Source organism: Alternaria burnsii (genome assembly GCF_013036055.1).
Source record: "Alternaria burnsii strain CBS107.38 chromosome Unknown 746, whole genome shotgun sequence".
NCBI classification, from domain to species: domain Eukaryota; kingdom Fungi; phylum Ascomycota; class Dothideomycetes; order Pleosporales; family Pleosporaceae; genus Alternaria; species Alternaria burnsii.
In genome coordinates this window covers 34,805-61,989 of record NW_024066109.1, presented here as the reverse complement: position 1 = coordinate 61,989, position 27,185 = coordinate 34,805, and the positions used below count along the sequence as shown (strand labels likewise).

The window sequence follows — 27,185 nt, the reverse complement described above, 5'->3', positions numbered from 1 at the left end:
TGGTGTAACCGAAGGACGCTGCAGGACGCCTTGATGGCTTACGCTTCGTGGCTTGCTTCCGGAACACCGGTGTTCTCGGGAAGCGAGAATCCCGTGATATCGTGTGCACACGTCGCACGAGTTACGAGTACAAAGACAGCAAGTAGGTACGACACGAGGACGCCCATCGCCCTGGAAATCGTCTCATACAGACCGAGACCACAAGAGCAAGACCACAATGCCACCACGCGCCCTCTCTACCCACCCCTATGTCTCATTCCTCTCCGGCGCCTTTGGTGGCATGTTCCTGACCATTGGCCTGACCTACATATTGTACCCCCGCCGCGGCTATCAACTCTTCGGCTTCAGCACCGCCCCCAACACACCCGCTGCCTGGTCGCTACCAGAATGGGCGCTGGTAGAGCGCATCATGGTTGTATACGGCGCGAAGGACGCGTTCATGGGTGTTGCCATCTTAGCGGCGACGTGGGCTGGGAATCGAGGGAATGCGGGGTTGTTGCTAGTCGCGGCAGGGGCTTGTGCAGGCGTGGATGGGTGGGTCGTGAGAAACGAAGCGGGAGGCGGGGAGTGGAATCACTGGGGGTATGGGAGTGTGATGGTTGGATTAGGTGGGGTTATGATGGGGATGCTGGGTTGAAGGGGTTGATGAGACGGCAGTGGCATCCTGAGGCTTGCGGGCTGAGATGATGGACTGCAAGGTTCTCAAGAGTGTCTACAAAAGTGCGCTACATGATGACCTGTCTGTAGAGATTGTCCATCGAGTGACTATGTGAATGGATTGCTATGACGAAATTGGAGCCTTTGATCTTCCACGTGCAGTCGCGTGTGTTTAGCGCGACTTCGGGACGACGCGTCATAGCAGTCGCGTTCCGTCCCGCATCTTGAACATGAACCACACGTATACTTAGATAATCGCGATGACCGATATCTGGAGTGGTAACATCCTGCTACCAGACAATAATGCCATCAGAGGTACATATAATCGCTCTTCAGAGCCTGCCGCGGCTAACGAACCCCAGAAATCAGCCTTGCGTCGCAAAATCCCGCGTCTTCACCCACCCTCCCCGCCACGTCTCTACACTTCCTCACCACCGTCGATACTTCCAAGATACCGCTGTATCTTGCTGCTGGGCCCAGTCTAGATGTGTGGACAACAGAAGAAGCGACTCAAGCTTGGTTCGAGTCGATATTGTTGAACAATCCCCCACCGGGAAAAACGACCAGCCATGATGTAAGACAGTGGTGGGACCTGGCGCGCTCGCAATCACCAATTGGCATTCTTGTACAAGTTCAAAGAGGTGAGGAAGAAGATGTGCATAGGCCAAGAGTGACTGAAATACTTTTCTACGGCACTATTGCTGCTTCGTCGACAAGCGAGCTACCAACACCACCGTCCTCTTCGCCTTACGTCGACAATGCGCACGGCGAGGTCCTACCTGAGCTCCGAGTACACGCTCTACCACTTTCGTCTGATTTGCTGCATACAACTATCGACATTCCTGGCGTTACTGAACCGCAATTTCTGCCACCACTACACAACTCCCATGTTGCCCCCAAATCACCAAAACGCAACCGCGATCTCTTCGAAGAAGCCACCATCCAGTACAAGAAAGCACGGGGCCGAGGCGGACGCGCAGTCTCCGCAGCCGCAGCCCGAGTCAGCGAATCCCAGAACGTATACACCCACCGCAAATCCTCCCTCTCCATCGACACAAAAGCCTCGTCCTATTCAGACTCCAGACCACCGTCTGCGTCCGACCACTTGTCCCGACCTACATCGCACCGCATCTCTCGATCACCCAGCATCTCTTCAGATACAAGACCGCTGAGTCGCAAGGGATTGCCAGAATCTCATGCCAGACGGAGCAATTTGTCACAGGTCGCGACAGTCCCCATACAGCCTGAAGAGCCGACAACAGAGTCGCGGAACAAGGATGCACTTGTGAAGGTGGTCATGGCCGCAATGCGAATGCATGGACTGCAGCAACGGAAGCAGAATAGATCGCGTCGCGCCTCTGCAACTGGTGCAGAAGAAAGCCAACAGTTGAGCGAGGAGGCGGCGGCTGAGGAGGCTGTGAAGGACGACGACTACAAACTCATCTACCACCAGACCTACAAAGGCGCTTCACTGGCATTGGTATGTTACACACTTCCTTGTCCACACCTACGTCTCGAGACTACAACTAACCAGGTCCAGCGCAAACACATGTCCACTGTCCCCCTTCACGCCACACCCGATAAGATGCGCGACGTCGTCGAAAAGCTACTCACGCTCTTCCTCTCCGATCCGCTCGCTGAACCGGAACCGGTGCCGGTTCCTGTGGAATCAGTGGCGACGCCTGGTGACAAGTCAAGAATTGGCCTCTTCGGGTCTGCACATGGCCATGCTAGTCCGTTTGATCTGCCGAGTACACAGAGGAGGCCGGGGATGATGAGGGCTGTGACTGATAGCCATGTGTACACGGGGAGCCCCGTGAGTAAGAAGAAGGTTGTTACTGGCACAGGGGAGACTCTAGGGGTGCCGGAATGAGGTACTGCGCCACTGGAGCATGCTGGGCTGGTCCACCCAGCATGGCAGGCAATTATGACGGATCATGTTGCGGATCAGACACAAGTTATCGATATATCGCGCTTCATTTGCAGACATTGCTTCTGCATGCTTCCTTTCTCGGCACTGCTTGCTGCTCGTGTCACACGCAGTCAGCATCATCAACCCACCCAAAGCGAAATGTCGACAATTTCGATGCTACGACGCCATACCCGGCGTGCAGCACTGAGTTACGCGCCCTTGCAGTATGGTATCGCGGATACGGATGGCGGAGCATGCCACGGAAGTGACCTCGACCCACGCATTGCCTCATACCCTGCTGCAACGTGTCGTTCGTTCCTGCAACGTCATGTGCTATGTCGCCGTCGAAGCTGCAAGAGCTATAGAAATACGACGGTAGCATCGAATACGATCAACAAAGCTGTATAAAACCCTACTGCCATGTCCCCAAGAAAACATCGAACAAAGTAGCACGCCTTCGCACCTCCCACCTCATCCACGCACCTCACTGTAACAACATGCGGTCCAGCATCTCCGCCCTTGCTCTGCTTGCCTCGGGCGCATCAGCAGCAGCAGTCCCTTGGATCTGGGACGTTACCAGCTTCTCTAGCATCTGCAGCGCCGCCGCATGCCGCTATTCCTTCCACGTTTCCGCACCTAGCGGGCCCTCTGGTCAGCCTTCTTTCGACGCTAGCTTCTGTTCCGGTACCAGTGTACAGGGCGGGTACAAGGCGTGTGGTGTGGTCGGTATAAGAGCTACGAGGCTGCGTTCCTCGGCTGCTGCCTAGAATAGTTGCATCATGGTGACGAATCGCCGGCCACTACAATACGATATCAAGACCTTACAGAGCTGTATCTAAAGACTACGAGTTGGGGGTTGCATCATATAGTCGGCAAAGAGGCGAACAATGCTTATCACCAGTTCATCCATGTCTAGTCGACTTTCGTATTCGCCCCTAACCGGCTTGGTCCTTACAAGATACAATCGTGTCATGTATATCCACGCGCCTACCATGATTGGATGCGCAAAGGAGGCTGAGCTTCGCTTACTGGGTTGTGCAGCGGGCTGTGGCGTAGTCAGCAATGCAATAGCTACTCAGCTGAGTTTCAAAATCATTCTTATGGTGAAGCGCTGCCCGCTAATAACATAAAGAAGCTATCTAGCAGTCTTAATCATGTCTTTTCCAAGCCACAGACCCTGTCGATACATCAGGCGCGATGGAGAACTATCCAAGAGTTGGTTTCATAAGCTTCCGGTCCTCACTCAGCGTGATTCTGACCCTACATCAACCCCTCTCTGCTCCGGATGCGACAATTTGGATCTTCCGGGTATCGTTGCCCGTATGCGACTCATGCGAGCCGATCGTGATATGAACAGAATTGCGTTGCCTCCTTGGACGGACTCTGCGGGTTTCCCTCTGAACGATGGTGCTTGCGCATTGTGCGCAATGTTCACAGCAAATTGGGATGGTAGAGGAGACATCCACATCGAATGGATGGGTTCGATCTACTCTGGCGTAATAGGCAGGCTCTCTTCGTGGTCTCCGGCGCCTGTGGTGTTTTACGATTTGTGGTCGACGAAAACAGCAGTGTTTGAGATAAGTCCAACACAGGATAGTCACCTGGATCCTATGTCGCGTCTGTTGAATCCAAGCTCTATTGACTTCGACCGAATACAGCACTGGTTGCAGTCCTGTTTCAACGCTGACATGGTACCGCAGCCTCGTCAAAAGACGGCCTATCTGCGAGGATTCCGCTTGATCCACTGCAGATCACGTGAGATCACCAGGCCTTCACAAGAGTGTCGCTATGTCGCACTCTCTTATGTATGGGGCAAAAACCCACTAGAAAAATTGCAATGCCAGCGCTTCCCGCGGACCATCGAAGATACTTTCAGCGTTTGCCTGAAACTTGGATTTGAATATATCTGTACGTTTGCTCAATCGCGAGATGATTTGGGGAGAATTACGCTAACCATGCCTTTCTTCGGATTGTTCAGGGATCGACCGCTACGTAAGTGTGCCACGAGGCTGCTCAAAATTGCCGAAGAGGTTCTCAACGAGGCAGTGTATCGATCAAGACAATCATGAAGATAAACATGCTCAAATTAGCCAGATGGACGTCATCTACTCTGAGGCGTCATTGGTTATTATAGCTGCAGCTGGCGATGATCCGACATACGGACTACCGGGAGTGAGTGCTCAGGCTCGCATACCCCAGCAGTCTATCAAGTTAAGGAACTGTACATTGCTACAGACATTTCCGGAAGTATGCAATGAAATCGAGGCATCTACATGGATGAGCCGTGGATGGTAAGCTTTTGACAGTGTGACAGGTCGATCTTGGACTGATACATGACAACTTCGTCAGGACATTGCAAGAAGGGTACTTTGCAACTCGAAAGCTCATCTTCACCGACTACCAAGTCACATACATATGTAAACACGGTTACTGCAACGAAACCGTTTTCCCACGAGTTACCTGGGATAATGCTCTGCTTCAGTGGTGCTTTGCAGACGAGTATGAGTGTGGCCGTCAACGTTACCGACAGAATTTGGATACTTACTTCTTGTTTGAAAGAGGCCAGTCACAGCATACCACATTTATACCGGTGACAACCAAGCGCCATATCATTGAGGAATTCACAAAGAAGAATTTATCGTATGACAGCGATGTATACAACGCCATCCATGGAGTCCTTAATTCTTGGTCGAAAGCAGAGCCCTCTAATACGGTAGGCCATATATGTGGTGTGCCATTTGACGAAGACGGACTGGAACTCTGTTGGAGGGGCGATCACGATATGCGGACTCCGCGAAGAGAGGGATTTCTCACTTGGTCATGGCTCAGTCGGAAGGGTCCGATAATTTGGTTCCCATCTAGACATTCCCTAGCGTCCGTTTCCGTACAAAAGCCCAGCGATATCGACTTGGAGGCTACTTCAAAGCGGGAGACTATACCATCGGAGGAGCTATGGGTTTCCACCGCAGAATGTTCCAATCGAAGTGATCTTCAAACTCGGCCCTATGGGGCTGACGGCAATCCACATTTGATAAGAATCTCAGGCTGGTGTCCCCGCGTACGCATGGGGAGGCAGTCAGTCGACCCGTCGCGGTATGTTAAATCGACTGAATGTACGATTGAGAAGCCAGGTGGTCAACTTCGCTTCAGGGATGAGGAAAGCTTAATAAGTCTGGATCGGGATGATCTTACACAGACGGAATGGGAGAACTGCGTCGTTGTACTGATCGGTTCGACCAATGACTCGCACAATAGTCCTTTGACCTTGCGGGATGATCGTTGCGGACTTAGCTTCCTAATACTTTGCCCTACATCTAACCAGGATATGTATGAAAGGGCTGGACTATTCGAGGTATGGCTGGGGCGCAGATCTTCCAGAGCAATATTCCGGGTCTTCGACGAAATTCCAGACTGGGATGGAGACCGGTACGAGGACGGATGTGCCATTGAAGAGCTCGATTCTACTGGTGATCTCCTAATGGTCGGTCTAAAGATGACGCATGACATGCGCCAGGGGCTACATCGAACCCCAGAGGACGAAGCTGACCACTATGATCTTAGTAAGGATTGTGGCAGATTTATAGAAGAATCGGACGAAGATTTTGAGAATGACCTGGTGTTCTCGTCGGACTTTCCAGATTGGGAAATACGTGTATTCATTGTAAGGTAGTCCCCATCTGTATCGCATAAGATGAGATTTCCTACATGGCATGTTTATTACCTGAACGTGGAAACATTCGTAATTTCGGTTGTTGGGTACAACCAGTCGTGGAAGGAAAGTGTCTGCATAGACTAGCCGTTGATGGCAAGTCATTGATAGCGCGAACGTCGTGTGACCGAAGCAGACAGAGCTTGGGCATATGCACACTCGGTTTCGAAAGTAGTAAGGTTACGAAACGCGCAACGAATACATGCCCTATGTAATGCATGTGATGCCATAGTTCCATTGTAAAGGCTTGCTTAAATCAGCCAGCAATCGGCACGGAAGTCGTCTTCAGATACGGCAAGCGTTTTCTCGGTCTTTCGTGTGTGGGCGTTGAAATTGTGTGATATAGCGCCACATGGATGTCTTGCCGGGAGCATCCAACCCCAAGGCTCAATATACGTCAGATTTTCTTCATGCTTGATAGCTTCCCGTATTGGGAAGAATGAGAAATCATAGTTCTGTTTCCGGTATTCGATCTCGCCGTTCAACATGGAACTGGCCACTTTGAGTACGTCCACAATGCGGTTCTGAGAATCTAATCGACTTTTTGGCACGTGTTCCAAAGTCATCTGAAATATCTCACGCTGGGCGTCTGCGTTGTTCAGGTCGTTTGTCGCAGCGTATGCGATGCCCATGTCATAGTGTTGCATAGCAATGATGACGCAATACAACTACTTGTCGTCCGGTATCTCCAGCTTGTTCAGCTTGTCCCATCTCCCACATCGAATCAAATCATGCGATCTTACAGCCAGGAGAACTTCCGGGTAGCCGGCGATAGGTGGCGATCTGACTAGAAAATTTCTTCCTGATCGTTGCTTCCATGCGGTCGCAGGACTCTACAGCGCCCTGAAACTGACCAGCCAACATTACCGCATAAATTCAAGAATGATAGTTATGAAGCCTATAGAAACTGCTGAACCTTGGAAGAATGACTATCACAATTGCATCAAATGCTGTATGGCTTATTGAACGAGGAAAAGGGAGGCAAGCATCTAGGTACTATCTCACATAGAGCTTTTGAGGTCACCTGAGGCCTTCAACAGTCTACTTAGAACGACTGGACTCAGGGAGTTCCTATATATATGTATACTCGAACATGAGGTCTATGTGCATGCTATTCAGATGTCTCGAGACACTCGCTACACAGTAGCCCCAACGCTCCGCTCTTGGCGCGACTCCAGATTCACATATCGTCTTTTATGAGATAGCCAACTTCGATCTAGCTATCCCAGTAAGCAAGCCGTTCACGTTCATTTTCCACCATAACCACAACTCCTTCATCGGGGTACGGTCTCGATGTCGAAACGTTCTCCCTTCCGCCTTCTGTGGCACGAAACTCAGCTGCTGTCCTTCCGAAAAGCGCCCGACGTGGTCTATGCAACGATCTATCGACATCTCTAGGCACCTCGTGTACAGACTTTCCTCATTATCTCCTGGCAAGATAGGCGGGAAGACCTTCTCCAGGATGTCACCACCATCCAAACTCGATGTGAGCTGATGTAGCGTTGATGCGACCTTATCGACTGCGCCATCGTTGAGTGCAAAGAAGATGCAGTGGTTTCCCTTGTACTCAGGAAGATGGCCTGTGTGCATATTGATCATTAGCCCCGCACGCGCGGTCAGCTTGTTGCCGATATACTTTGTGCCCGAAACAATGGTCAGCTCGGGCTGCCACTCCTCCACTGCGTCCCATACGTCACGACAGTTGACGCTCTCGACAACGAGGTTCGGTTCGGGCGATACATGATCCTGCGGTATCAGACGATCGAAGTACGCCTTGCGCTGACGGTCATGACCGAAGATCTGGCGGCGAAGCCCGTGATACTTCTGCCAGAACGCGTCAACGATGCGGCGCTTCTTCAATAGCTGATGGAATTGCCCATAGCTTGTTTCCTGGATGCAATGGTAGCCAGGAAAGGTTTGATCGAGACGGTAGCGGAGGTAACGGTGCTGAGGACCATCCGAGCAGAGCACGAGGAGTTTCAATGGGCCTCGCGTCTTCGTATTCAAACCATCCTGGAGCCTCAAACTGGTGGATGGCACTTGCAAATCAATGGCCTTGGCAAAGGGGAGTCTTCCACGGTCAGGGTGGAATAGCACATGAATGGGATCTTCCTCGCCCATCAGTGATCGCAACACTGCACGCCCCACAGCAGGAGCCTGTGCGAAGCCACCCGTGTTGTTACCACCAGTAATGATCAGCTGACCACCACCAGCGGTGGGAACTCTTTCGAAAAGGCCAAGGCCTGTAGGTGTGAAAGGCCGCACGCAGAACTTACGGTATCCGCCAGGGTAGAAGGCCATAGGGCCGCGATTCCTTGCTGCAGCATAGTTTTGTGGAAAGTAAATTCGTGCAACCTCCTCAAGCTCGGCGTAAAGAGCCTCCATCTCTGGTGAGTCTGGTGCTGGGCGATCTAGACCGACATAACCGTACCCACCTCCAAAGATGAGAATGTCTTCACCAGTCTCTACATCATTGGCTACGGTGATGTTGATATCTTCTACCCTGTGGCCACGTCGATGAATTTTCATGGAATTCTGCATTTTCGGGTTCAGATTAGGGATCTGCAACCAGATCCCTAGAACGCCATGGACAAGATTCTCCGAGGCCGTCCCGTTCAAAAGTTCATTCTTTGTTGTGCCAGGACTTATGACGAAGTGATCAGCTTTCAAGTCTCCCTTGTTAGACTTCAGCATAGTGACTTCGCCTCCAGAATTGCGCTGGATACTCTGGACTTCGCAATCCCACAATAATTCCACACCCAGGGCAGCGATATGATGCATCAACTTGGCCATGAATAGGTGGACATTCACTGTGAATCCGTCCACGATGATGCCCCCTGCAAGATGATTGGTCTCGGCGGCGGGGCGGAAGCTGGGATACTGCTCCAGGAATTTCTCTGGACTAGGAGCGTGGAGAAGCGCACCAAGTCTACCATTTAGTGTGACGGATGACTCCAAGGCGACTGGCTCCGTATACATGCGTATAATGTCCTTGTGGAGGCCGACGTCATCGAACAACTCCGGATAGGTGTTCATAAGTTCTATCCAGATCCTCCCGGACTCACAGTTCACTTCATGGATATTCTTCTTGAAAGCCCCCGCCATCCAACCAGGAATGCGCTCAAAAGCGTCGACCCAAGCTTGCTCTTTGCTAGAAAAGTCGCTTGGCGACTTCACGCTCCATCCGCCATTGCGGACAGTATTCCGGAATATGGGCTGCATGTCCCGATATATATCGCTGCCTTGCTCATTGTAATTGTCGGCTTCAGTGTTCGTGAACATGCGAGCGTTGTGACCGCCGCTTGTAACACCGAGCCGCGCCCAATCCTTGGGTTGGCAAAAGCGAGGGTCTGGCCCTTGGTCGACGACTCGAATCCAGTAGCCTCGCACAGCTAAGAAATGAGCGGTTATCAGATTCATGATACCCGCCCCGACTAGCAGGACAGTTTCTTTCTCAGGCTGAGTGTCTATCTTCTTCCGAAGGACTCTTTGACTTCCGAGATTGGCGCGGACTTGGGCATAGAGCATTTCTGCATCTCGGAGCACTGATTCCTCCCATTCTTTCGTTGGTTCGTTCGGCATTCGCTCGGAGAATTCGGCCATCTGAGCTACACGGCCGTTGGCGTATTTCTTTAGGCGTGGAATGCTGGTGGCATCTCGCACTAGCATCGACTTGGGTATATGGCAAGCTTGGTCGAGCCAGCTGTCCATGAGGTCACCCGTCACCTCTTCGCCATCGCATATCCATACGTCGAATGCCTCTGCACTGGTAAACGGAATAGAAAGAGCAGAGCTAGTATCCTTGAAGATAGCATAGCTGGAATGGCATGTCCCAGAACAGACGGAGGAAAGTCTAATAGTAAGAAGAAACTTCATGGTGAGTGCCGTGTGTGCTTGATGTGCAATATCGTCAACAAGAGAGATAGGGGTGATATGCTCCACTCTTGACCAGTAGTCGAGATATTTTGCAGTTCTCTCATTCGGCATATATAGCATAATCGTGGAAGATTGAGAAATCGTTCACACCAACTCCAACCCCGTTTCGTGAACGCAACTTTCTTTGCATCTAAGCGAAGCTGCACATTTGGCCACCGTACTATGCATCTTTAAAGTCGGTGTGAATGTTAGAAAATATGATAACAACGAAGCTATCGAATCAGTCGTCAAACTTCGTGCCGATACAGCCACATGGTGTTGTATACAATCCCTACTGCATGTGGGTCAGCCTCCACACTGTGACAGTGAGTGCAGAGGAGCTACCAGTATCTAGACGCCGAATCTTGCTTTTGTTGGAGATGACAGCCAGCGCTTGACTACATCTGGTCAATGGGTTTTGTCTGGAATGGTGTTCGTATCTGCATCAGGTGTAACCGCAACGACTAGCGAGACTGCCTTAGCTTCCTGCGGCTTACCGAATTCTAACGCAGGCTCGGCCCGGCGGGTAGAACCGGGCATCAGAAACAAGTGTCTCCGCTCCACTTGTTATGAATGACCGTCAGGAACAAGGGAAGTATACTTCCCTCCGGCAGTTACTATTACCTACCTGGTAGGCCACAGTGGTGGTCGATACTGTGCTTCATACCCTGAGGTGACAACATTGTAGCAATGCACTCAATTACAGCGGGAGTTCTTATGTCCCTTGACTGAGCCTATGCTTGAGGAATCTCTTACGTAATTCCAGAGTTCTGGTGGCTGGCAGCCACACCAACTTGCATGTGAGCTTCCGTCCCGACTTGGACCAAGGCGATCACCGAAGCAAGACAGAATTCTGGGAGTCTGCCTGCACACACATTCCGTCATCGATAGACCACCGTCGCCCGTCGGATCATCATCTGCTGGGCTGGGTGACCTCACTATTGCGCGTAGTTGCAACGCGCCTTTGCACAGCCGAACCTTGCATATATAACTCTGTACGCTACGTGCAGTGCCTACTGCTAGCATTTCAAAAGGCATTCTTGTAAAGCACCACCCGGAATTCGCAGGGGCGTATCACCCCTAGCTATGTTTGATGAACACTATACAATCATCTAGCAGCTGCATATCTAGCTCTACCGTAACAACACCATTTTCCTGAAACAAACTGTATCTGGGACGGTGCACGACTTCACCGTTCAGTCGGCCTAGGCCCAGACGCCCAGACTCCTCCTTGTCGGAGCCATGGATTTGTTGAACTACTATTCATGCGCACATTGTTATCACACTAAACGCAGTGAAGATCGCCTGCAGCGCGATTCCACATTGGTGATCCTATCTGCATACCTGTCGCACGCGCAATACGGCATTCGAATGGAGTGGAATGTAAAATTTCAAGCAGCCATAACCCCGGGCTGAGACCATTTGCATGCCGCTTATTCGTCGCACCGTGTAGTCAAGCCAGGACCCTAGGATTTGTTAAGCCCGGTAGGTAATAAGAGACTTCTTAGCTTTTTTACTATTGATGCGCGGCTCCTGAGTTCCAAACCTGCGCCTGATCTCGATCTTGTTCTCCAAGCTGAAATGGTGTGTGCGATTGGTGCGAGTAGTTTCATAGTCCGATTGAGTTTTACTCTCAGAGCGCAACTTACTTCGTCCGACAGACCAAGCAAATTTGCATCATCGGCACACTGCGGCAAGGTATAATGCGTTGTAATTTACTGATCTAGCGCCTGGATCAGTAATTCCAGACGAGGTATTCGTCTTGTGCATGCATGCCATTGCCTGAGGCATACTGCGCTTTATCATGCCACGATGGGGTACCGGTGGTCGCCGTTACGATGCAGCCACTTCAAGCAGGCACCGCTGATGACTGCACGCCTATGCAATCGATCACTCACTGCAAAGGACAAGATGTACTTTTTGATTGCTTCTGGGAGCATTCGAGGATAGTTGATGCAATCATGATGAGGATTTATGTGAATGTGAAGCCGGCAGCTTGACATATCATGCACACAAATGTATATATCTCTCAAATCTAGCGGGCCGGAAATCGCAACCATTTTGCGTTCTGGTTAGTTCAATCATCGGCATCCGACATGGCCAGTCATGTCTTTGGATTGGTGGAAACCGAAGAGCTGGCTTTACACCACTTTTGTTCTTATTCTCAGCCCACTCGTGCTTCTGCTTATCACACTTTCAACCCTCGTTGACTTGCTTGCTCATATCTTCAGTGAGTATAGCCAAGGTGCATCAACAGCTTTCGGCATTCGCGTTGCGGTACGTTATCTGCAGCACAACATGATCACAACGTCATGTAAGTTCATGAAAATACATTGCTGGAGCATTAAATTACTGATTCTAGCTAGTTTCTTGCCTTTCCTAGCTCGCTAGCTTAAAGTCGACTCATCTTTACACTCCCCATGCAGCGGCCACATCGCTTGCCATCTCCAACAGAGCATCCTTGTCGCAGAACTCAACCACCTTCTTGACCTTGGACCCATCCTCATTGAAGTACAAAAACCAAGCAGCCTCGGAGGAATACGTCTTCCCACTGCTCCTGACAAACACATCAGCTTTAGCTGTGAAAGCGGCGCGGCGCGCGTCCATGTCAATGGTCAAATTGGACATGACGTTATCCTTGAATCTCAGCACTCTGATATCGTTCCCGAACATGCTCTGAAAAGCGGTCGTGTCGAAAGAAGTATTTGTGGCAAGTCCGAAAGCTTTCATAACAGATGCCGGGAGGAAGTGGCGTGTGCAGTCGGATGTAAGGTCGCGATTGATGACTGATGCGTCGCTGTAAGCTGCGCCCTCTTCGAATGCTGACAAGAAGGCTCGGGCTGTGATCTCCACCTGCTCTCTGAGATTTGTCGTGGGTGGAACTAGAGCCATGTCGAGGTTGTATGTCGCTGTGGGTTGGGTATTCAAGGTCTTATTCAGGATGCTGTTAGCCAGGAAGTTGATGCAGTGATTGCACATTGAGTTGCGATTGATGCCAGATTATAGCTCCTGCAGAGTTACAGTGTCTACTTCTCCGACAACTCTGCTTTACGGTACTACATGTTGTTTTCTACACCTAACCCCTGTTTTGGCATGGTGCTTTACCAACATAACATGTTCACATAACGTTATGTAAAGCGACATCCGTCAAAGACTTTTGAGATCTTGGCGAAATTCGTTACGCTATGTACTACTAGCGCAGATGACATTTTCTCCCGTTCCAGCCTAGTCCGTCTTGACTTCGGGGTCTTTCCGGCCATACTTGCGGTCTAGCTTGGCCCCACCGGATGACATTATCGCTTCCTCCAGCCTAGTTCGCAGCTAGATGTCCGAGTATTCCCATGTGTCCAGGTACCGAGCCTCATTACAAGTGGTATATCGAGCATTTAGCACTTAGTACCTGACATGGCAGACATGCCCATACGGAGCAGCGATGTAAGCATTCGTCCTGTTCTGTCCCTATGAGAGCGATGGTTTGTAAGTGCCGAGTCCGCGGCGGCCCGGCGATGTGTGACTATGTGCAGTGCCTTCATTATATATGTAGTCAGCCTGCCAGCCTGTGAAACATCTTTCCATCGATACACTTCACCATTAATCAAGACCTCACCAATTCATCACAATCGAACCACGACCACCTTCTATATCCAAGTTCATTCTCGTTGAAATAATGTCTCCTTATGCCCAGGCCCATGTTTCGCCAAAAGGCCCAGGCGATGCGCGTCCAACAGCTATGCAAATCATCAAGGACGAAAAGGCTGAGAACACACTTGAGGGGGAGGTCATTGTCATTACTGGTACATCGTCTGGCATAGGTATCGAAACCACTCGTGCTCTAGCAGCCACTGGCGCGACCCTCTTTCTTACCGCCCGAAACACAGCGAAGGCTCAATCCGCCCTCGAGGGTATCTTAGAACCTTCACGCATGACCATCGTCGAGATGGACCAGGAGAAACTCTCGTCTGTCCGGGCCGCCGCTGAGACTATCCTTAACAAGACTTCAAAGATCCATATCCTTGTCAACAATGCCGGAATCATGGCTATACCAGATCTCCGTTTCACAGCTGATGGGCACGAACTTCAATTCGGCACAAACCATCTATCACATTTCCTCTTCTACAAGCTTCTAGAACCCGCCCTTCTAGCAGCCGCCTCGCCTAGCCTCCCGTCCCGCGTCGTCAGCCTCGCATCTTCAGCGCACAACATTTGCGGTATCAATGATTCCGACAACTACAACTTCCAGAAGGGCGACTATCACCCTACCATGGCCTATGGCCAGTCCAAGACGGCGAATATCTACTTGGCTAATGAGATTGAGCGTCGACATGGCTCGCGCCACCTTCACGCCACGAGCGTCCATCCTGGCGTTATCATGACCGGACTTATGCAGCATCTGCCTCCGGACGCTTTCGAAGGTCAGGATCACATATACCCTACAATCAAGAGTGTCGAGCAGGGTGCTGCGACAACGGTGTGGGCCGCCGTTGCTGAGACTTGGAAGAACAGGGGTGGCAGATACTTGGTTGACTGCGCAGAACCGGAGGCATACAAGGAAGGCGATGACAAGTACACTGCACCGGGCTACGCCCCATGGGCTTATGATGTAGAGAAGGCACAGAGGTTATGGAAAGACTCGCTCAAGATTGTAGGATTGCCGGACGACGAGTAGTATCTCTGTAGAAACATTAAATCTGATTGTTCCTTCTAATTATTCATAACATAGCGACGACAACTCTCTCTACACTAGCGACCAATCTTCAGATGTCCTACTTTCTCCCCAATCGTGGCTTTGCAATGAGAAGCATCGCATTCTGGGGGCCACTTTACTTATACCCCATTAGGACGTTTCTAATTCAAAGACAAGTCTTCCATGGCCGGAAGACTCAGCGGCTCTTCCCCTCTCGCCAACCTCCAACGGTTACTAGAGGCAAGCAGATCGTCGCATCCTTGCACTGCCCACGACCACTTCCTCAGAAACTCTGGCGTAGCCTCCCAGTTCTGTTTAACATGAGGCTCTCCCCAGACTATAAGTCCTCTGCGGCCCGCTGTGACCCCATCGTCATCGTTGTCTACCGCTGCGACTGGCTGTTCCGGCGCAGTCTTTGGATCAGAAAAGGTGACAGCGACTGGCGTACCTCGTCGCTCCTGGGTCGGTATACTCCCCATAAGCTCCCCAACAAGGTCATCCAGCAGATCCCAGTGATCGAGTCGTTCCTCGTGCCTAATGAAATTGTCTCGTAGCGAAGGGAATGGAAAGAGATTGATCCAGGACGAGTGTTTGCGCTCTTGCTGCAAGAGAGTGGGGAATAGTGACGGAGGTATGTTGGGGTTTAGAGGATATACGTTGGTGTCGTCGGTGTAGGCAAGGCTGATAGGACAAACCGGACATTCTGTATAAGGCTTGTCGTATGACCAACCTTTGAGAAGCGCATTCAGGGTACGCTTGTTGGAGACGAAAGCTCGAAAAACATTGTATTGGACTAGGTGGAGGAGGTGGTCGGTGGAAAGAGGGAAGACCATGGGCGGGGGATTGAGCGTGGTTGGAACTACGGTTGAAACGCATAGGAGTGAGTCCCGGAATACCACAGTCTTTCTGGGAGTAGCTGTCGAGTTGACGATATTCGCATGCCTGGTAGTGAGCTCCTTGGTAGAAGACTCCTCAGCATCGATGAGCAAGTCGTCCAGTTCGTCCAGACGCCAGCGGTCAACATGAAATGGGCGTGAGGCTTGAGCAGAAGCCGCGTTTGGCTTCTTCTTTCGCAGCCCTTCATCGAGATCAGCTCAGCAAAGCGCAGGGTGCTTAAGACCAGACTCACGATGCGATCGTTGGTTCTTCCGATTCTGAACTTTTCTGCGCTGCTTAGTGGCCCCGGCTTCGATGTTGTTGAGCTGGTGGTCGGTCCTGTTCGCTTGGCCCTCCGAAGAGACCAAGAAGAGTGGGTCAACAAAATGATACATGGTCAGTCGCTTAGAGACACACGTTTTGTGCTATGGAACGGCGCGGTTATCTCTCTTGCGAATGTCGTGAGGACGAAATGCGGTGTGTCGAATGCATCGACTGTGTGATACCAAGATAAATTGACCTTACGCTACAGTCGGCCCTTTGTCGTCACGGATCCAAACTAAGATAACCGGGCTCGTCCTATCTGGACTAGTGTAGATCCCCACAAACGCTATGGTGGGACACAGGGGCCAGGCTTCCAGCAGTTCCCATTCGTCATCAACAAAACTTAACTGAGACTCATGCGCAGTTCAAACTTCGTACGATAGCAAAACAAAACACCATAACGCATTCCGGGGCGTAATTCACTACAGCTGCTTACCTTCTGCCTCGCCGACCTGGGACAACGGGCCGAAGGGATGCTGCTTGCGCTTGAAGCCAATCTTGACACGTCCAACACGCGACATCTTGTCCTCGAACTCTGTACCTATTCGCAGCACGGTTTCTCGGTACATCGTTGCCGTGGTCCAGTCGTAGGAGCAACCAATGATGCGCTTCATACCGCCCTCAGAGCCGGCCATGAGGAAACACACGGGTGGGCGTTCGGCAAGGAAGAGAGTCGCAGTCATGTTGCCTATGACACATTAGTATCCTTTTCGCGCTGCTCATGTTACCACCAGCACTCACCGGTATCTACGAGCGTGAAGAGGCGCTGCTCTCCAGGCCCAGCTGATTTCGCTCGTTGTACAAGAGCTGCGACGGCAGGATCGGTTGTTGGATCGATAGGAACACATTCACCATGAACATTGCGCTCGTGCCTGGAAAGTGGACTAGCCGCTGCCTACAAGTGCGAGAACAGAATCAGTACAGCGTGATGGATGGAATGAGAGTGCACGTACGGTCCACTTCATCCGCCCCAGTCTACCACCAAAGATCTGGGTCTCAATCGTCTCCAGGTCCATATAGCCCTCAAAGCCAAAGAACCAGCATTGTTGCTCCCAAAACTTGCCAAGATAGAGCAAGCGAAGCAACCATGGCGATAAGCCCATCATCAACAGCGAGTAGATGAGCAAAAAGGCGCCGATGGCGCGCAATATGGAGGTAGCGAAAGGGATAGCGAGGAGTGCAATAGCAACGATGAACACGACACCGCTGAGACGCAGCATCAACTTCGCGATCATACGTTTCCACGAGTCGCGCCGAGTGTGAGCGACAGGTGTGAACGACTTCCATCGTACATTTGCGGCACGGCAGCCATCAAGGATGATGCTATCGTCTTCACCAACACCAGCAATACCGACATCTTGAGGCAATATGTCCCAGAGCTTAGCATTGTAGGCATCGTCCATCGAGTGCCACGGTTGGTCCGGCGTCTTCGGCAGCATGCATATTAGACGCTCCAGTAGCTGATCGCTACCATTCGCAAGGGAGAGACTATGGGGTATTAGTGATAGGATATGCGAATGCAATTGCTGTCTTACATACCGCGCGAATGCTTGGAACGCAGAGTCAGTACGATCGATCTGTGGCCTGACACGAAGCAAGCCCATCAAAGCGTAGCTATGATCGCCAGGAAGATACTCTCCAGTCTGGCGTTTGTGCAGGCACTCGAGAGCGAGCGTGACGAGCTCAAGCTGGCTCAAGATCAGATTTCCTTCGTAGTGGTCGATAAGCTGTCGGGCGACATGAGCGTCGTCGTGCCAGACTTGAGCAGCGAACTGATTCTTTGCGACCAGAATTGGCTGCGATAGATCGCTGTCACGCACATAGACTTTGATCATCTCACCAGCAGGAGCTAAGAGAACTTCCGGAAAAGTCCACACTCGGCTACCCCATTGTTGAAGCATGAGATCAGGTGTGTTGATCTCGTACCTGTTGTTTGCGGGAGCTGCGACTGCGATCACGAGGGACTGCGCGCCTCGAATGACATCGCATATACGATACACGTCCTCCTCGAGTTGGTTGTCAGGCATACAAGAACACCCGACCCAGTATGCAATGACACCCGCGTTGCGCGCCGCGGCGTCGGCAATCTCATGCAAGACCCTAAAGTCATCGGGCGTGTTGAACTGCTCGGCGGTGTATGCGACAAAGACATATGATAGGCTGTGACTGCTTTGTTGTGCCAGCCTGGAGATGTCAGAGACTTACCAGTGGCATGTGCCTTGTCGACTTACCAATCTTCGACCTTTATGATCATCGCCGGCTTACCTTGCTCGCGCAAGAAGCAGAGATATCTGGGACGCAAGACACGTTCAGCGATAGGGTTGGCCTCACTCGACGCGAGACCTTTGGATTTATGCATTTCGATCGCGTTTTTGGCGACTTTTGGGTACCCAAAGTACTGATACGGTACGGGATCGTAGTTGCCCCCGTTTCGTGAAGGTATCTCAGCAGGGCTTGGACTAGAGATCTAAATTACCATTAGTCGTGCCTCATAGCCAAGAAGAGAGTCAACTTGCAAATATCGTGATGATACACGATGCGATGAACCATTTGAGGCAAAGCATAGGGTAGTCTTCACTAGGAATCTTCCCATTGAGCCGCGCAAAGTCAATGTGTTTGAAGGGCCAGTTAGCCAGTCGCATGTAAACTGGCGCAACGTTACGAATGAATGTTCTCCGGTACGTAGATCCCATGTTGTTTTCGAAGATATCGTCGACCGCTTGTACAACGAGCTTAGAAACCTTGCCATCCCACGATGAGATGTATCGATCATCATAATCGCCCGTCCATTCGCGATCAAAGCAGTCGCGGTGACGGTGTTGGCCAAGCTTCTGATACCCAAGTCCTGGCTTGCGATAGAAGTTCGGGAATCCCCATTTCACCGTTGTGATGGGTGAGAAGATGTACGAATATCCTTTGAGCTCTATCGGGCCGTTGCGCTGCGTCATGTCAGCCGACGAATGAAGGAAGACAATGGGTCAACTAACCACTACAGACGAGACGCCTGGTTGTTTTTCGTTTGCTCCGTTGTCACCTTGGTACAGAGCAGCATGTTCATATGGCGCGATCTCGCGAACTGATGCTTGAGCGTCATTCGCGACCATGGTGATGGTATCGTCGATCTATTCACCTAAAACAAGCACACAGCTGAGTAATGAATCCCGGCTGGTTACTTGCGCCTTGCGGCGGAGGTTGGTGATACTGTTGATAAGGCTGGTAGTAGTTTGTGGCTTGTGTCTTTACTTCTATCAGGGTAATGACTAAGAAGAGGAAGAAGGATACGTACTTGGGGTGAGAATGTCGGCTGTTGTTGTAATACTGGTTGATGCTGCACTACAACGACAGGCTTTGTGGGATTGTTTGGATCGTAAGCACCTCCACCACAGTGGTGTAACTGGGTCTGATAAGAATTGTCAGATCGAGAGAGTGATCTAGAAGGTTGATAGCGAACTAACTGGATAGAATTGTTGCGACGAGGGTACTTGTATAGAAGTGTTATTGTTAGGATCGAAGCCGCCGCCGTGTTTGCCAGAGAGATTGGAGGGGTAAGCCTCATGGGTGTTAGTGAAGCCAATAAAGGTTCCAAAGGTCGTAGAGTCTTTATACCATTCGATTCTCTACTAGATACAGCCGCAGTGAATCTGGGACTAATTTCGAATCCAACTTCGGCGGACGACAGTGTATGGTACTTTCATATTTAGCTTGTTGTTCGGACTAATGCTCGATTTGTACGAGGGTGTAGCGCCCGTTCGAATGCGCAGATATCTACAGCAATTGCTTTTGGGTGTACCCTCGACTTCAGCCCGCGCAGAGAGCATTGCCATTCGTCGCTTCGTATTGCCTGATCACTCCACTCTTCCCATCGAGGCATTGTGGCGTTAGAGACAGGCTCTGTAGGACAAGGTACGAATTGAAAGGGTCGAGACCACGACAATGTAACATCCAGTGCCATGCGGCGAAGGGAAACGTTGGGGGCCGTTTTGGCATGTGATCTGCAATTTATTGACCTTGGCAGCGTTGCTGCAGTATGCGCCTCCAGTAGTTCTGTATCTTCGGCTACCCTAGTCATTTAAGATTGTTCGGCGAGACTTTCATGCCTGCGCCATGCAGGGAATGATTCTCCATGTGACAGTATGAAGCGAAAAGCGAGCGATACAACCGTGTGCTTTTGGCCGTCGGCATTGATGCAAGCTGGTCTGGACAGCTCTCTGAGGAGTTTAGCTGTACCAACATGAAGCCGCGTCCACACCACTACGTAACTCGTATTTGAAAGGTGATATCGATAAGCCACAGGATTCATGCGCGGATACACCCGGCGTAGTGGAGGGAATGCTGTTCTGGTGCTGGACGGATGCGACAGGTCGCGACCTCGTGTACAGTACCACTTGGAGGGGTTCGATGTTTGCCAGCTGCCACCTTGGCATTTTCAGCCTTGCGCCACCAATTAAGCGTAACGCTGACGGCTCATCCCGATAGGTCCGCTCGGACTTTTTCTCTCAGCTCTCGAAATTTCATGTCGACTTTTGGCCAGAGCTGGAAAATGCCAAGCACTGAACCGCTGGCCTGTGGTCTCATGGCCCGAATTGTCGAGCCAAAATTCCGCCTGACATGGTACACGGCTATGGTCGAAACTTGTGGCGCTCGACTCGACCTTTTTGGTGACTAGGGAAGACGAGGCAGCAGTGGCCTTGAATAGTGCTCGAGTTGAGCGATGGCTTTCGAGCCTGCGAGCTGTGGCTATCGCTACAGTATCGCTGTAATGTGAGCGTGCAACATCTTCCCAACCATCCTCACAGACCGACTGTTCGCACGCTCGATTCAGCAAACCATCTTCAATCGGAACACGCCGAAACATGAGCTCTTTCAGGAGTTTGACTGCCGATCGCAAGCCTTTGGATGAATTCGAAAGAAGAGCTTCATTATTCGCGGCGACCCAGCGGGGTGCGACAAGTACTGGCATAACACTGGATCTGTTCGAATGGCGCGAAAATGGCGCTCAGGGTGTAGAAGAGTCTGATCTGAAGTCCGTGCAAGAGCTCGAGTCGAAAAGCGAGGGAGCTGTCCGTGTGATGTGAGGATGTCCGTTAGTCATAGCGTAGTTACTGACAATGTTAGCTTTGCACCCCGGGATATGCCTGCACCAGGGACAACTGAAGCGCTGGTTGAGCTTTTCGAGACATGCAGTATCCCAAGCGCGTTCGTCGATGAGAGCTTACGAGCTGTTTCGCAGTCGTTTGCTGCGCGAGAAGATCTGGATGGCTCAGTGTGCATATGGTTTCACCTCCTGTGTAATACGCTTGCTATACCCGGGAACACGACCGCGCCCGCCGAGGTAGCTGGAGGTCGGAAGACGATACAACCTCCGAGTCGAACACACTTCACATGGTTGAAGCCAGGTATTGTGCTGAGAATCAGAAAGCCATCAACGACATTACCCAAGCCAGTGCGAACGTCGACATCAGCTAGTGATGATACCTTGGCCGCTATATCAGTCAAAGCCAGGGTAGAGCTGGTATGTTTTGGCGCCCCTAGCACGCTGCATGATAGAATCCGAGCACTTGCAGCGTCAACTACGTGCGCTGAATTACTCAACGACCCATATGTGTTGCTGGAGATTGTGTTCGAGGAGATGTATAAGATCCTAGATTGGACTGCCTGGGCCATAGCAGACACCTTTGGACCTTTGGAAACGGTATATTATATCCCACCAGTCCACTATATAATACCGTTCATGCTAATGTTCCGTTAGCAAATCTCAGGAATCGCGAGCAAACCGGGGAAAGCAGCTGAGGAATTGCCGAAACACTTCTTCACGGAGCTGCACACCCTCACGAAACATACATTGTATCTGCGTGAGAATTGCGAAGCAGCTTTGGCTACCCTGAACGATCTTTATAGCTATCACAAGGTAGCGACAGGCGAAAGTCTAGAGATGCCGCAAAGGCATACTCGGCAGGCACTCAAATACAGAAAGACCCTGTTCGAGTCGACGCAGCGACGGCTTGCAAGTCTGAATGCGAGGCTTTCGAACATTATCGAGATGTCGTTCAACATCGTCACGCAGGGTGACAGCAAGTTGATGCAGTCGGAGAATCAGAGTATGAAGACTATTGCGGTGATGACGCTTGTGTTTATGCCGCTAGGCACGGTCGCTTCGATATTCGGTAGCCAGTTCATGAAACTTCAGGATGAACGACCGTATCGCCTTACGGTGTCGCGCGACTTCTGGTTGATGTGGGTTATTTCAATTCCTTTGACCGCAGTGGTCTTGACCAGTAAGTGCAATTCTGATGCAGGTCTTTCTGGCGGGTAAACTAACATGGTGTGCCATTAATCAGTCTGGTGGGTATGGTACACAGAAGCAAAAGCAAGATTGATAGATGGAGTGGAAAAGGGCGGACATGGCTATATGGGATGGAAGACACTATTGCGAAGAGTCAAGGCGAAGAAGGGCATGTTGGATGCATGAGCAGCACACGCATGGGCCTGAGCAAAGATCGATGACGTAAGGATGGTGGGGCAGCTTCGGGCGACATTTGTAGTTACCGTTGGCGTCCTGACTAGAACACCAAACCACGAACTCAATGCATGCTGCGAAACCATAGACAAGCGTGATGGGACATGCCTGTTCGTCGAAATCCTTTACGGTTGCATTGATTGCGATACCCAGGTAGCTTGATGGACGCGAGCGTTCCGCTCCAGACAGTTGCGCATCGTAGCAAGTTGGAGCCATACTGTTGTCCGAAATCTGCATCGCTTCACCCTGGAACCAACCCATGCCCAAGGTATGAGATCAAAAAGTTATTATTACATTTACTTCAACAAAATCTTCTATACAAGAGATCATTTCTCATTGACGAACATCAATGAATGCGCGACTACAATACCTAGGGCGGCGGTCACAAGGCATACGGAAGCAACATCCGCCTGCGCGATGCGGCACGCGATCGAATTGCTCGACATCAACACAGCCAAGATTCTCCGCCACCGGTGACTAATGTGTCAATATCAGGAACGCAGCTGTCTCAATCAAGTCAGTACTATCACGACGATGCCATGGTGATCAGTTAATTCGTGTGAACGATGCACGATTGGTGAAGTCCGAACCTTGAGCAGAGCACTCGAGTCATTCTTTTCCACGTCTTAGTGAGCTCAAATCGCCACATCCGCCGTCCGTGTCGCAGCACAGAGTAGAGGCAGCCGATACGCTCAGCCAAGACATAACAATCAGGAGATCAAAGAACGATACAACTGACATCAGATAGAGGCGCGGGACGGAACTCTCCAATGCTGTTGTCAGCACGAGGATGGCCATCCCCTACGGCCGTATCTGATACCGAGCAAGATAACATGTTGTAACCACTGCTGAGACGATATGCGGAGTCGGAATTAAAGATGACCGGCCCGATAGTGCTGCCGCAAGTGCTTGGATGAGTAATCACAAGATTTGCTCAACGGAACTATCACGATGCCCAACTCAACACTGCGAGATTCAGGATAGGACCAGTCCTTAGATGGGAGGATTTGTTCTGCTCATGTAAGTAAAGGTCACGTGTGTCCAGCATCTGAAACATCATTCCGTAAATGAATACGAGATCTTGATCGCTTCTAAATGGTTCGTTTCCGCAGCACCGGACTAAACCCCACTGCCTCCCCACATACACACACCCCCCACATCCTGCTACAATTCTTAGTGAGGCTAATTCCAGTGCGGCAGTACGCGAATGTTAGAGTTTCCTAGCGGGTTGGCACGGAGCCTTGCCTAGACAGACCAGGTCGCACGGGTCCAATCGAATCACCAACAACTACCACAAATATCCGCAAATACCTCCGAGATGCGGTCCATATCTCATGCTATACTTGGCGTCCATCGTAGAAAAACATGGCAATAAGTAATCTCTACTGTGCCTCATTAAACAGCTGTCGTGGCACAATATTGAGTCTGCTATACGTTCCTGTCTTCCATTCTCGCGCCTGTCACCAACTATATTTCACTCTTTGCAAACATGCGTATCTCATCAGCACTCAGTATCGCAGCAACATTGGGCTGTGCAGCAGCTCAAAATCCCATCGTGGGGTTTAACTCTGGTGCCTCCGACGATCAGGGTAATCCTAAGACACAGGAGGACTTCGAGCGTGAGTTCAGGACTGCGCAGAATTTAGAAGGTGCGCCTGATAGAATCAACACCATCCGCCTGTATTCCAATGTCCAGTGGCAGACCCAGGACACACCAATCACTGCATTATCGGCTGCAGTTGCGACGAACACAAGCCTTCTTCTAGGCATCTGGGCTTCGGGGACGGACAGCATTGACAACGAGCTCAATGCGCTTGAAGCAGCACTCGAAGAGCATGGCTCGGATCTGGCGGATCTGGTCGTGGGTATCTCTGTCGGTAGCGAGGACCTTTATCGAGCCTCAAAATCTGGCGAGAGGAATGACGCCGGAATCGGAAACGAACCGGATACCATCGTGCGCTTCATCAGGGAGGCTCGCGCGCGTCTGAACAACACGGCGCTCGCAGACAAGCCTTACACTCACGTCGACGCCTGGGACGCCTGGGTGAACAGCTCCAACGCTGCTGTTATTGATGAGGTCGATTTCGTTTCCGTCAACATCTTTCCCTTCTATGTGGACTCTGTCGACAACAGCATTGAGAACGCAGCTGCTATTTTCAATGGCGCCTTGACTGCCACAGAGCGTGCTGTTGGCGACAAAGACGTTTGGATCACCGAAACTGGTTGGCCATATAGTGGCCCAGCGTGGGCTAATGCTGAGGTGAGTTGGGACTATACGAGACACACGGGACATATGTACTGACTTGGTACCCTTTCTGTAGTCTACTGTCGACAACGCTGCTACATATTGGCGAGAAATCGGTTGCCGACTCTTCGGTAGAGAAAACGTCTTTTGGTACACACTTCGCGATGCCAATCCAGCGAACGAAGTCAAGTTCGCCGTCACCGATGATCTAAGCACCACTCCTCGCTGGAACCTCACCTGCCCTGCAGGCAGCGCGAACTCTTCATTCCCTGCTCCCATCGATGTTGTATCAGCCGTGAATAATGCTACTGCGACTGGTGCAGGGACCTTTACTTCTGTGTCGTCGATCAACTCAATCGCTATGGCAACATCTATGCTCGTTGCTCTTACCGCTTGGGCTTTGTAGATCCCACAGCTGCTTTGACTTTCTTGATATCGTGCTTAAATTCTTCCTTACTAGTTTGATTACAATTTCTTGGATATCGATGTTTAATCTTCAAGTCTGTGCATATGTGCCGTTGCCAATCTCCTTCTTTACCTGGTCTAACGCAGGTGGAGTAGGATGCTCCTACGTGAAGTAAACCTATCTTGCCGTTGCGAGAATGGGATGCGCGATGCGACGGCGCCTACCTCGACATGTGGCATGTTCTCAGAACCACCTGCGCCTCTTTCCGCGCCATCAACACAACATCTCCAGGCTGCAACATCCCAACGCTGCACCACTCAACTCTTACATCGCTACTCTACGACGAGTCATCAACTATCACCTTTATCGATATCACGTCATTTCAATCTTTCGCTTACTTGCTGTCGCAGTTCCAGCTTGAGCCATACAAGCAACAGCGTCTTACAGCGGCGTGCGGAGGAGAACACTACGAGCTCTCTTTGCCACCCTGAACGTTCACTCGAAGATAGTGCTGAGGCTTTGGAAGTTGATTCGTTCAGGATGCAGTCACAACAAGATCCAGAAGGTCCACCAGTGACTGATCAGAGCGAGCAGCTGTCGCAGCCCCCAAGTGTGGCCTCACCAACACCCGATAGTCCTTGTACGACTGAACAGGAGCAAACTCATCCCGGCCAACTTAACGCGATCCTTCCCGAGTTAGCACAAGGAGGAGCCCCAGAAGGATATGAAGTTTGTCGAGCGGAATCGCAAGAGCATTCGAATGGTACACCTGCAAGTAATCCACATGCTATGGATACTAGCGGTCAACACTCCCACCCCAGGGATACAGCAACGGATTTATCCTCGGCAAATCTTCCTCTCCTGTCTCAGGCGGGACCTCAAACAGTGTCGAGTGGTCCTACGGTCGCTGGACACAGCACGATTATGACGGTCGAATTCGCCGATCAATACGTACCTCGAGACGACAGCAGCACTCAACCTTCCATGATACAACCGAGCACGAATCCTACAAGTCATTCGAACATCCCCCTCACTATGATACAAAACATCACACAACTTCCGCAGCCGGCATGGAACTCACCGAGCCTAGCAGGCCTCGGAATCTATAACAGGGCTACTCATTTCACCACACTGTATACCAGACCAGATGCAACGCCACAACAACGTGAGGTATGGAACGACCAAATTCTCGCCGACCTCCATCCGAACGCCAGGGCTATGTATCTCGCTATGACATCTGCCTGTCCGGATGCAGCGCCTCCTCGTCATCCGCTATGGGACCACCCGTTTTTTGCGCAACTCCAGTATAGGCGCAGGGCATTCGCCATCGCTGCAGACATGACATCACAACTTATGCAAACAGAATGGGAACAACATGTTCTGCGAAATGCGGCGGAGCAGAGAAGTGCTCTCTGGCCGGTTCGATACGGTGACGTCTATGATAAGCTCAGTGGATTCATGATTTCATACCGAGTCGACGAACTACTACCACCTTACCCTGGCGAGCGCCGCGACTTCGTCCGCATGACTGATCGCGTGCTCTTCGAAGCTCGACAAGCACGAGCAATAGCGTTCTTGGATACCACAGCCATGGACGAAGAAATCGTGCATCGCACGCAAAGCAGATTGCGACGGTAGGGATGTCGATGCGATAGATCAGAACATGGAACAACAGACACAGAAGATGATGAGGCTGCTTTAAGGTGGACGAGAGACATTCATGAACCTGTGTATACGGTTCAGACAAGGCGGAGAGAGTACGAGCCTTTGATTGACCCTATGTCCCTGTCTACTCCTGGGACGGCTTTTGGTTAGGGGGAATATTCTGGTGAGCTGCCAATGCTCACTTCACTTGGTACTGGAATATAGCGATGACATTAGAAGAGAACGACGCATATTGCTTTTTGATCGTCAAGGTGTCGAAACTGTATTATATGACC

The 27,185-nt window shown here is 51.0% G+C and overlaps 9 protein-coding genes across 9 annotated transcripts; 5 read left to right on the top strand and 4 right to left on the bottom strand.

Moving 5' to 3' along the window:
* Positions 1–217: 217 nt before the first annotated feature.
* GT037_002583 (uncharacterized protein) lies at positions 218–3,336 on the top strand (the record flags this gene model as incomplete). Its single annotated transcript, XM_038927630.1, has 5 exons — positions 218–412; positions 909–972; positions 1,020–2,137; positions 2,198–2,477; positions 3,020–3,336. 5 exons carry the CDS (start codon positions 218–220, stop codon positions 3,334–3,336), a joined length of 1,974 nt encoding a protein of 657 aa, XP_038788908.1.
* Positions 3,337–3,723: 387 nt separating this feature from the next.
* On the top strand, positions 3,724–4,864 carry GT037_002582 (uncharacterized protein; the record flags this gene model as incomplete). The annotated part of the gene is made up of 2 exons (XM_038927629.1): positions 3,724–4,477; positions 4,548–4,864. The coding sequence occupies 2 exons, from the start codon at positions 3,724–3,726 to the stop codon at positions 4,862–4,864; spliced, it is 1,071 nt and encodes a 356-aa protein (XP_038788907.1).
* Positions 4,865–5,894: 1,030 nt separating this feature from the next.
* Positions 5,895–6,239, top strand: GT037_002581 (uncharacterized protein; the record flags this gene model as incomplete). Its single annotated transcript, XM_038927628.1, has 1 exon — positions 5,895–6,239. One exon carries the CDS (start codon positions 5,895–5,897, stop codon positions 6,237–6,239), a length of 345 nt encoding a protein of 114 aa, XP_038788906.1.
* Positions 6,240–6,529: 290 nt separating this feature from the next.
* On the bottom strand, positions 6,530–6,910 carry GT037_002580 (uncharacterized protein; the record flags this gene model as incomplete). The annotated part of the gene is made up of 1 exon (XM_038927627.1): positions 6,530–6,910. One exon carries the CDS (start codon positions 6,908–6,910, stop codon positions 6,530–6,532), a length of 381 nt encoding a protein of 126 aa, XP_038788905.1.
* A 562-nt stretch (positions 6,911–7,472) lies between these two features.
* GT037_002579 (uncharacterized protein) lies at positions 7,473–10,154 on the bottom strand (the record flags this gene model as incomplete). The annotated part of the gene is made up of 1 exon (XM_038927626.1): positions 7,473–10,154. One exon carries the CDS (start codon positions 10,152–10,154, stop codon positions 7,473–7,475), a length of 2,682 nt encoding a protein of 893 aa, XP_038788904.1.
* Positions 10,155–12,602: 2,448 nt separating this feature from the next.
* GT037_002578 (uncharacterized protein) lies at positions 12,603–13,085 on the bottom strand (the record flags this gene model as incomplete). The annotated part of the gene is made up of 1 exon (XM_038927625.1): positions 12,603–13,085. One exon carries the CDS (start codon positions 13,083–13,085, stop codon positions 12,603–12,605), a length of 483 nt encoding a protein of 160 aa, XP_038788903.1.
* Positions 13,086–13,860: 775 nt separating this feature from the next.
* On the top strand, positions 13,861–14,859 carry GT037_002577 (uncharacterized protein; the record flags this gene model as incomplete). The annotated part of the gene is made up of 1 exon (XM_038927624.1): positions 13,861–14,859. One exon carries the CDS (start codon positions 13,861–13,863, stop codon positions 14,857–14,859), a length of 999 nt encoding a protein of 332 aa, XP_038788902.1.
* A 179-nt stretch (positions 14,860–15,038) lies between these two features.
* Positions 15,039–19,948, bottom strand: GT037_002576 (3-hydroxyisobutyrate dehydrogenase; the record flags this gene model as incomplete). The annotated part of the gene is made up of 11 exons (XM_038927623.1): positions 15,039–15,955; positions 16,514–16,765; positions 16,819–16,972; positions 17,031–17,565; positions 17,617–18,261; positions 18,309–18,536; positions 18,613–19,016; positions 19,065–19,199; positions 19,364–19,477; positions 19,533–19,694; positions 19,847–19,948. 11 exons carry the CDS (start codon positions 19,946–19,948, stop codon positions 15,039–15,041), a joined length of 3,648 nt encoding a protein of 1,215 aa, XP_038788901.1.
* A 982-nt stretch (positions 19,949–20,930) lies between these two features.
* GT037_002575 (uncharacterized protein) lies at positions 20,931–26,883 on the top strand (the record flags this gene model as incomplete). Its single annotated transcript, XM_038927622.1, has 6 exons — positions 20,931–21,148; positions 21,193–21,769; positions 21,827–22,352; positions 24,115–24,854; positions 24,916–25,134; positions 25,693–26,883. 6 exons carry the CDS (start codon positions 20,931–20,933, stop codon positions 26,881–26,883), a joined length of 3,471 nt encoding a protein of 1,156 aa, XP_038788900.1.
* Positions 26,884–27,185: the final 302 nt, after the last annotated feature.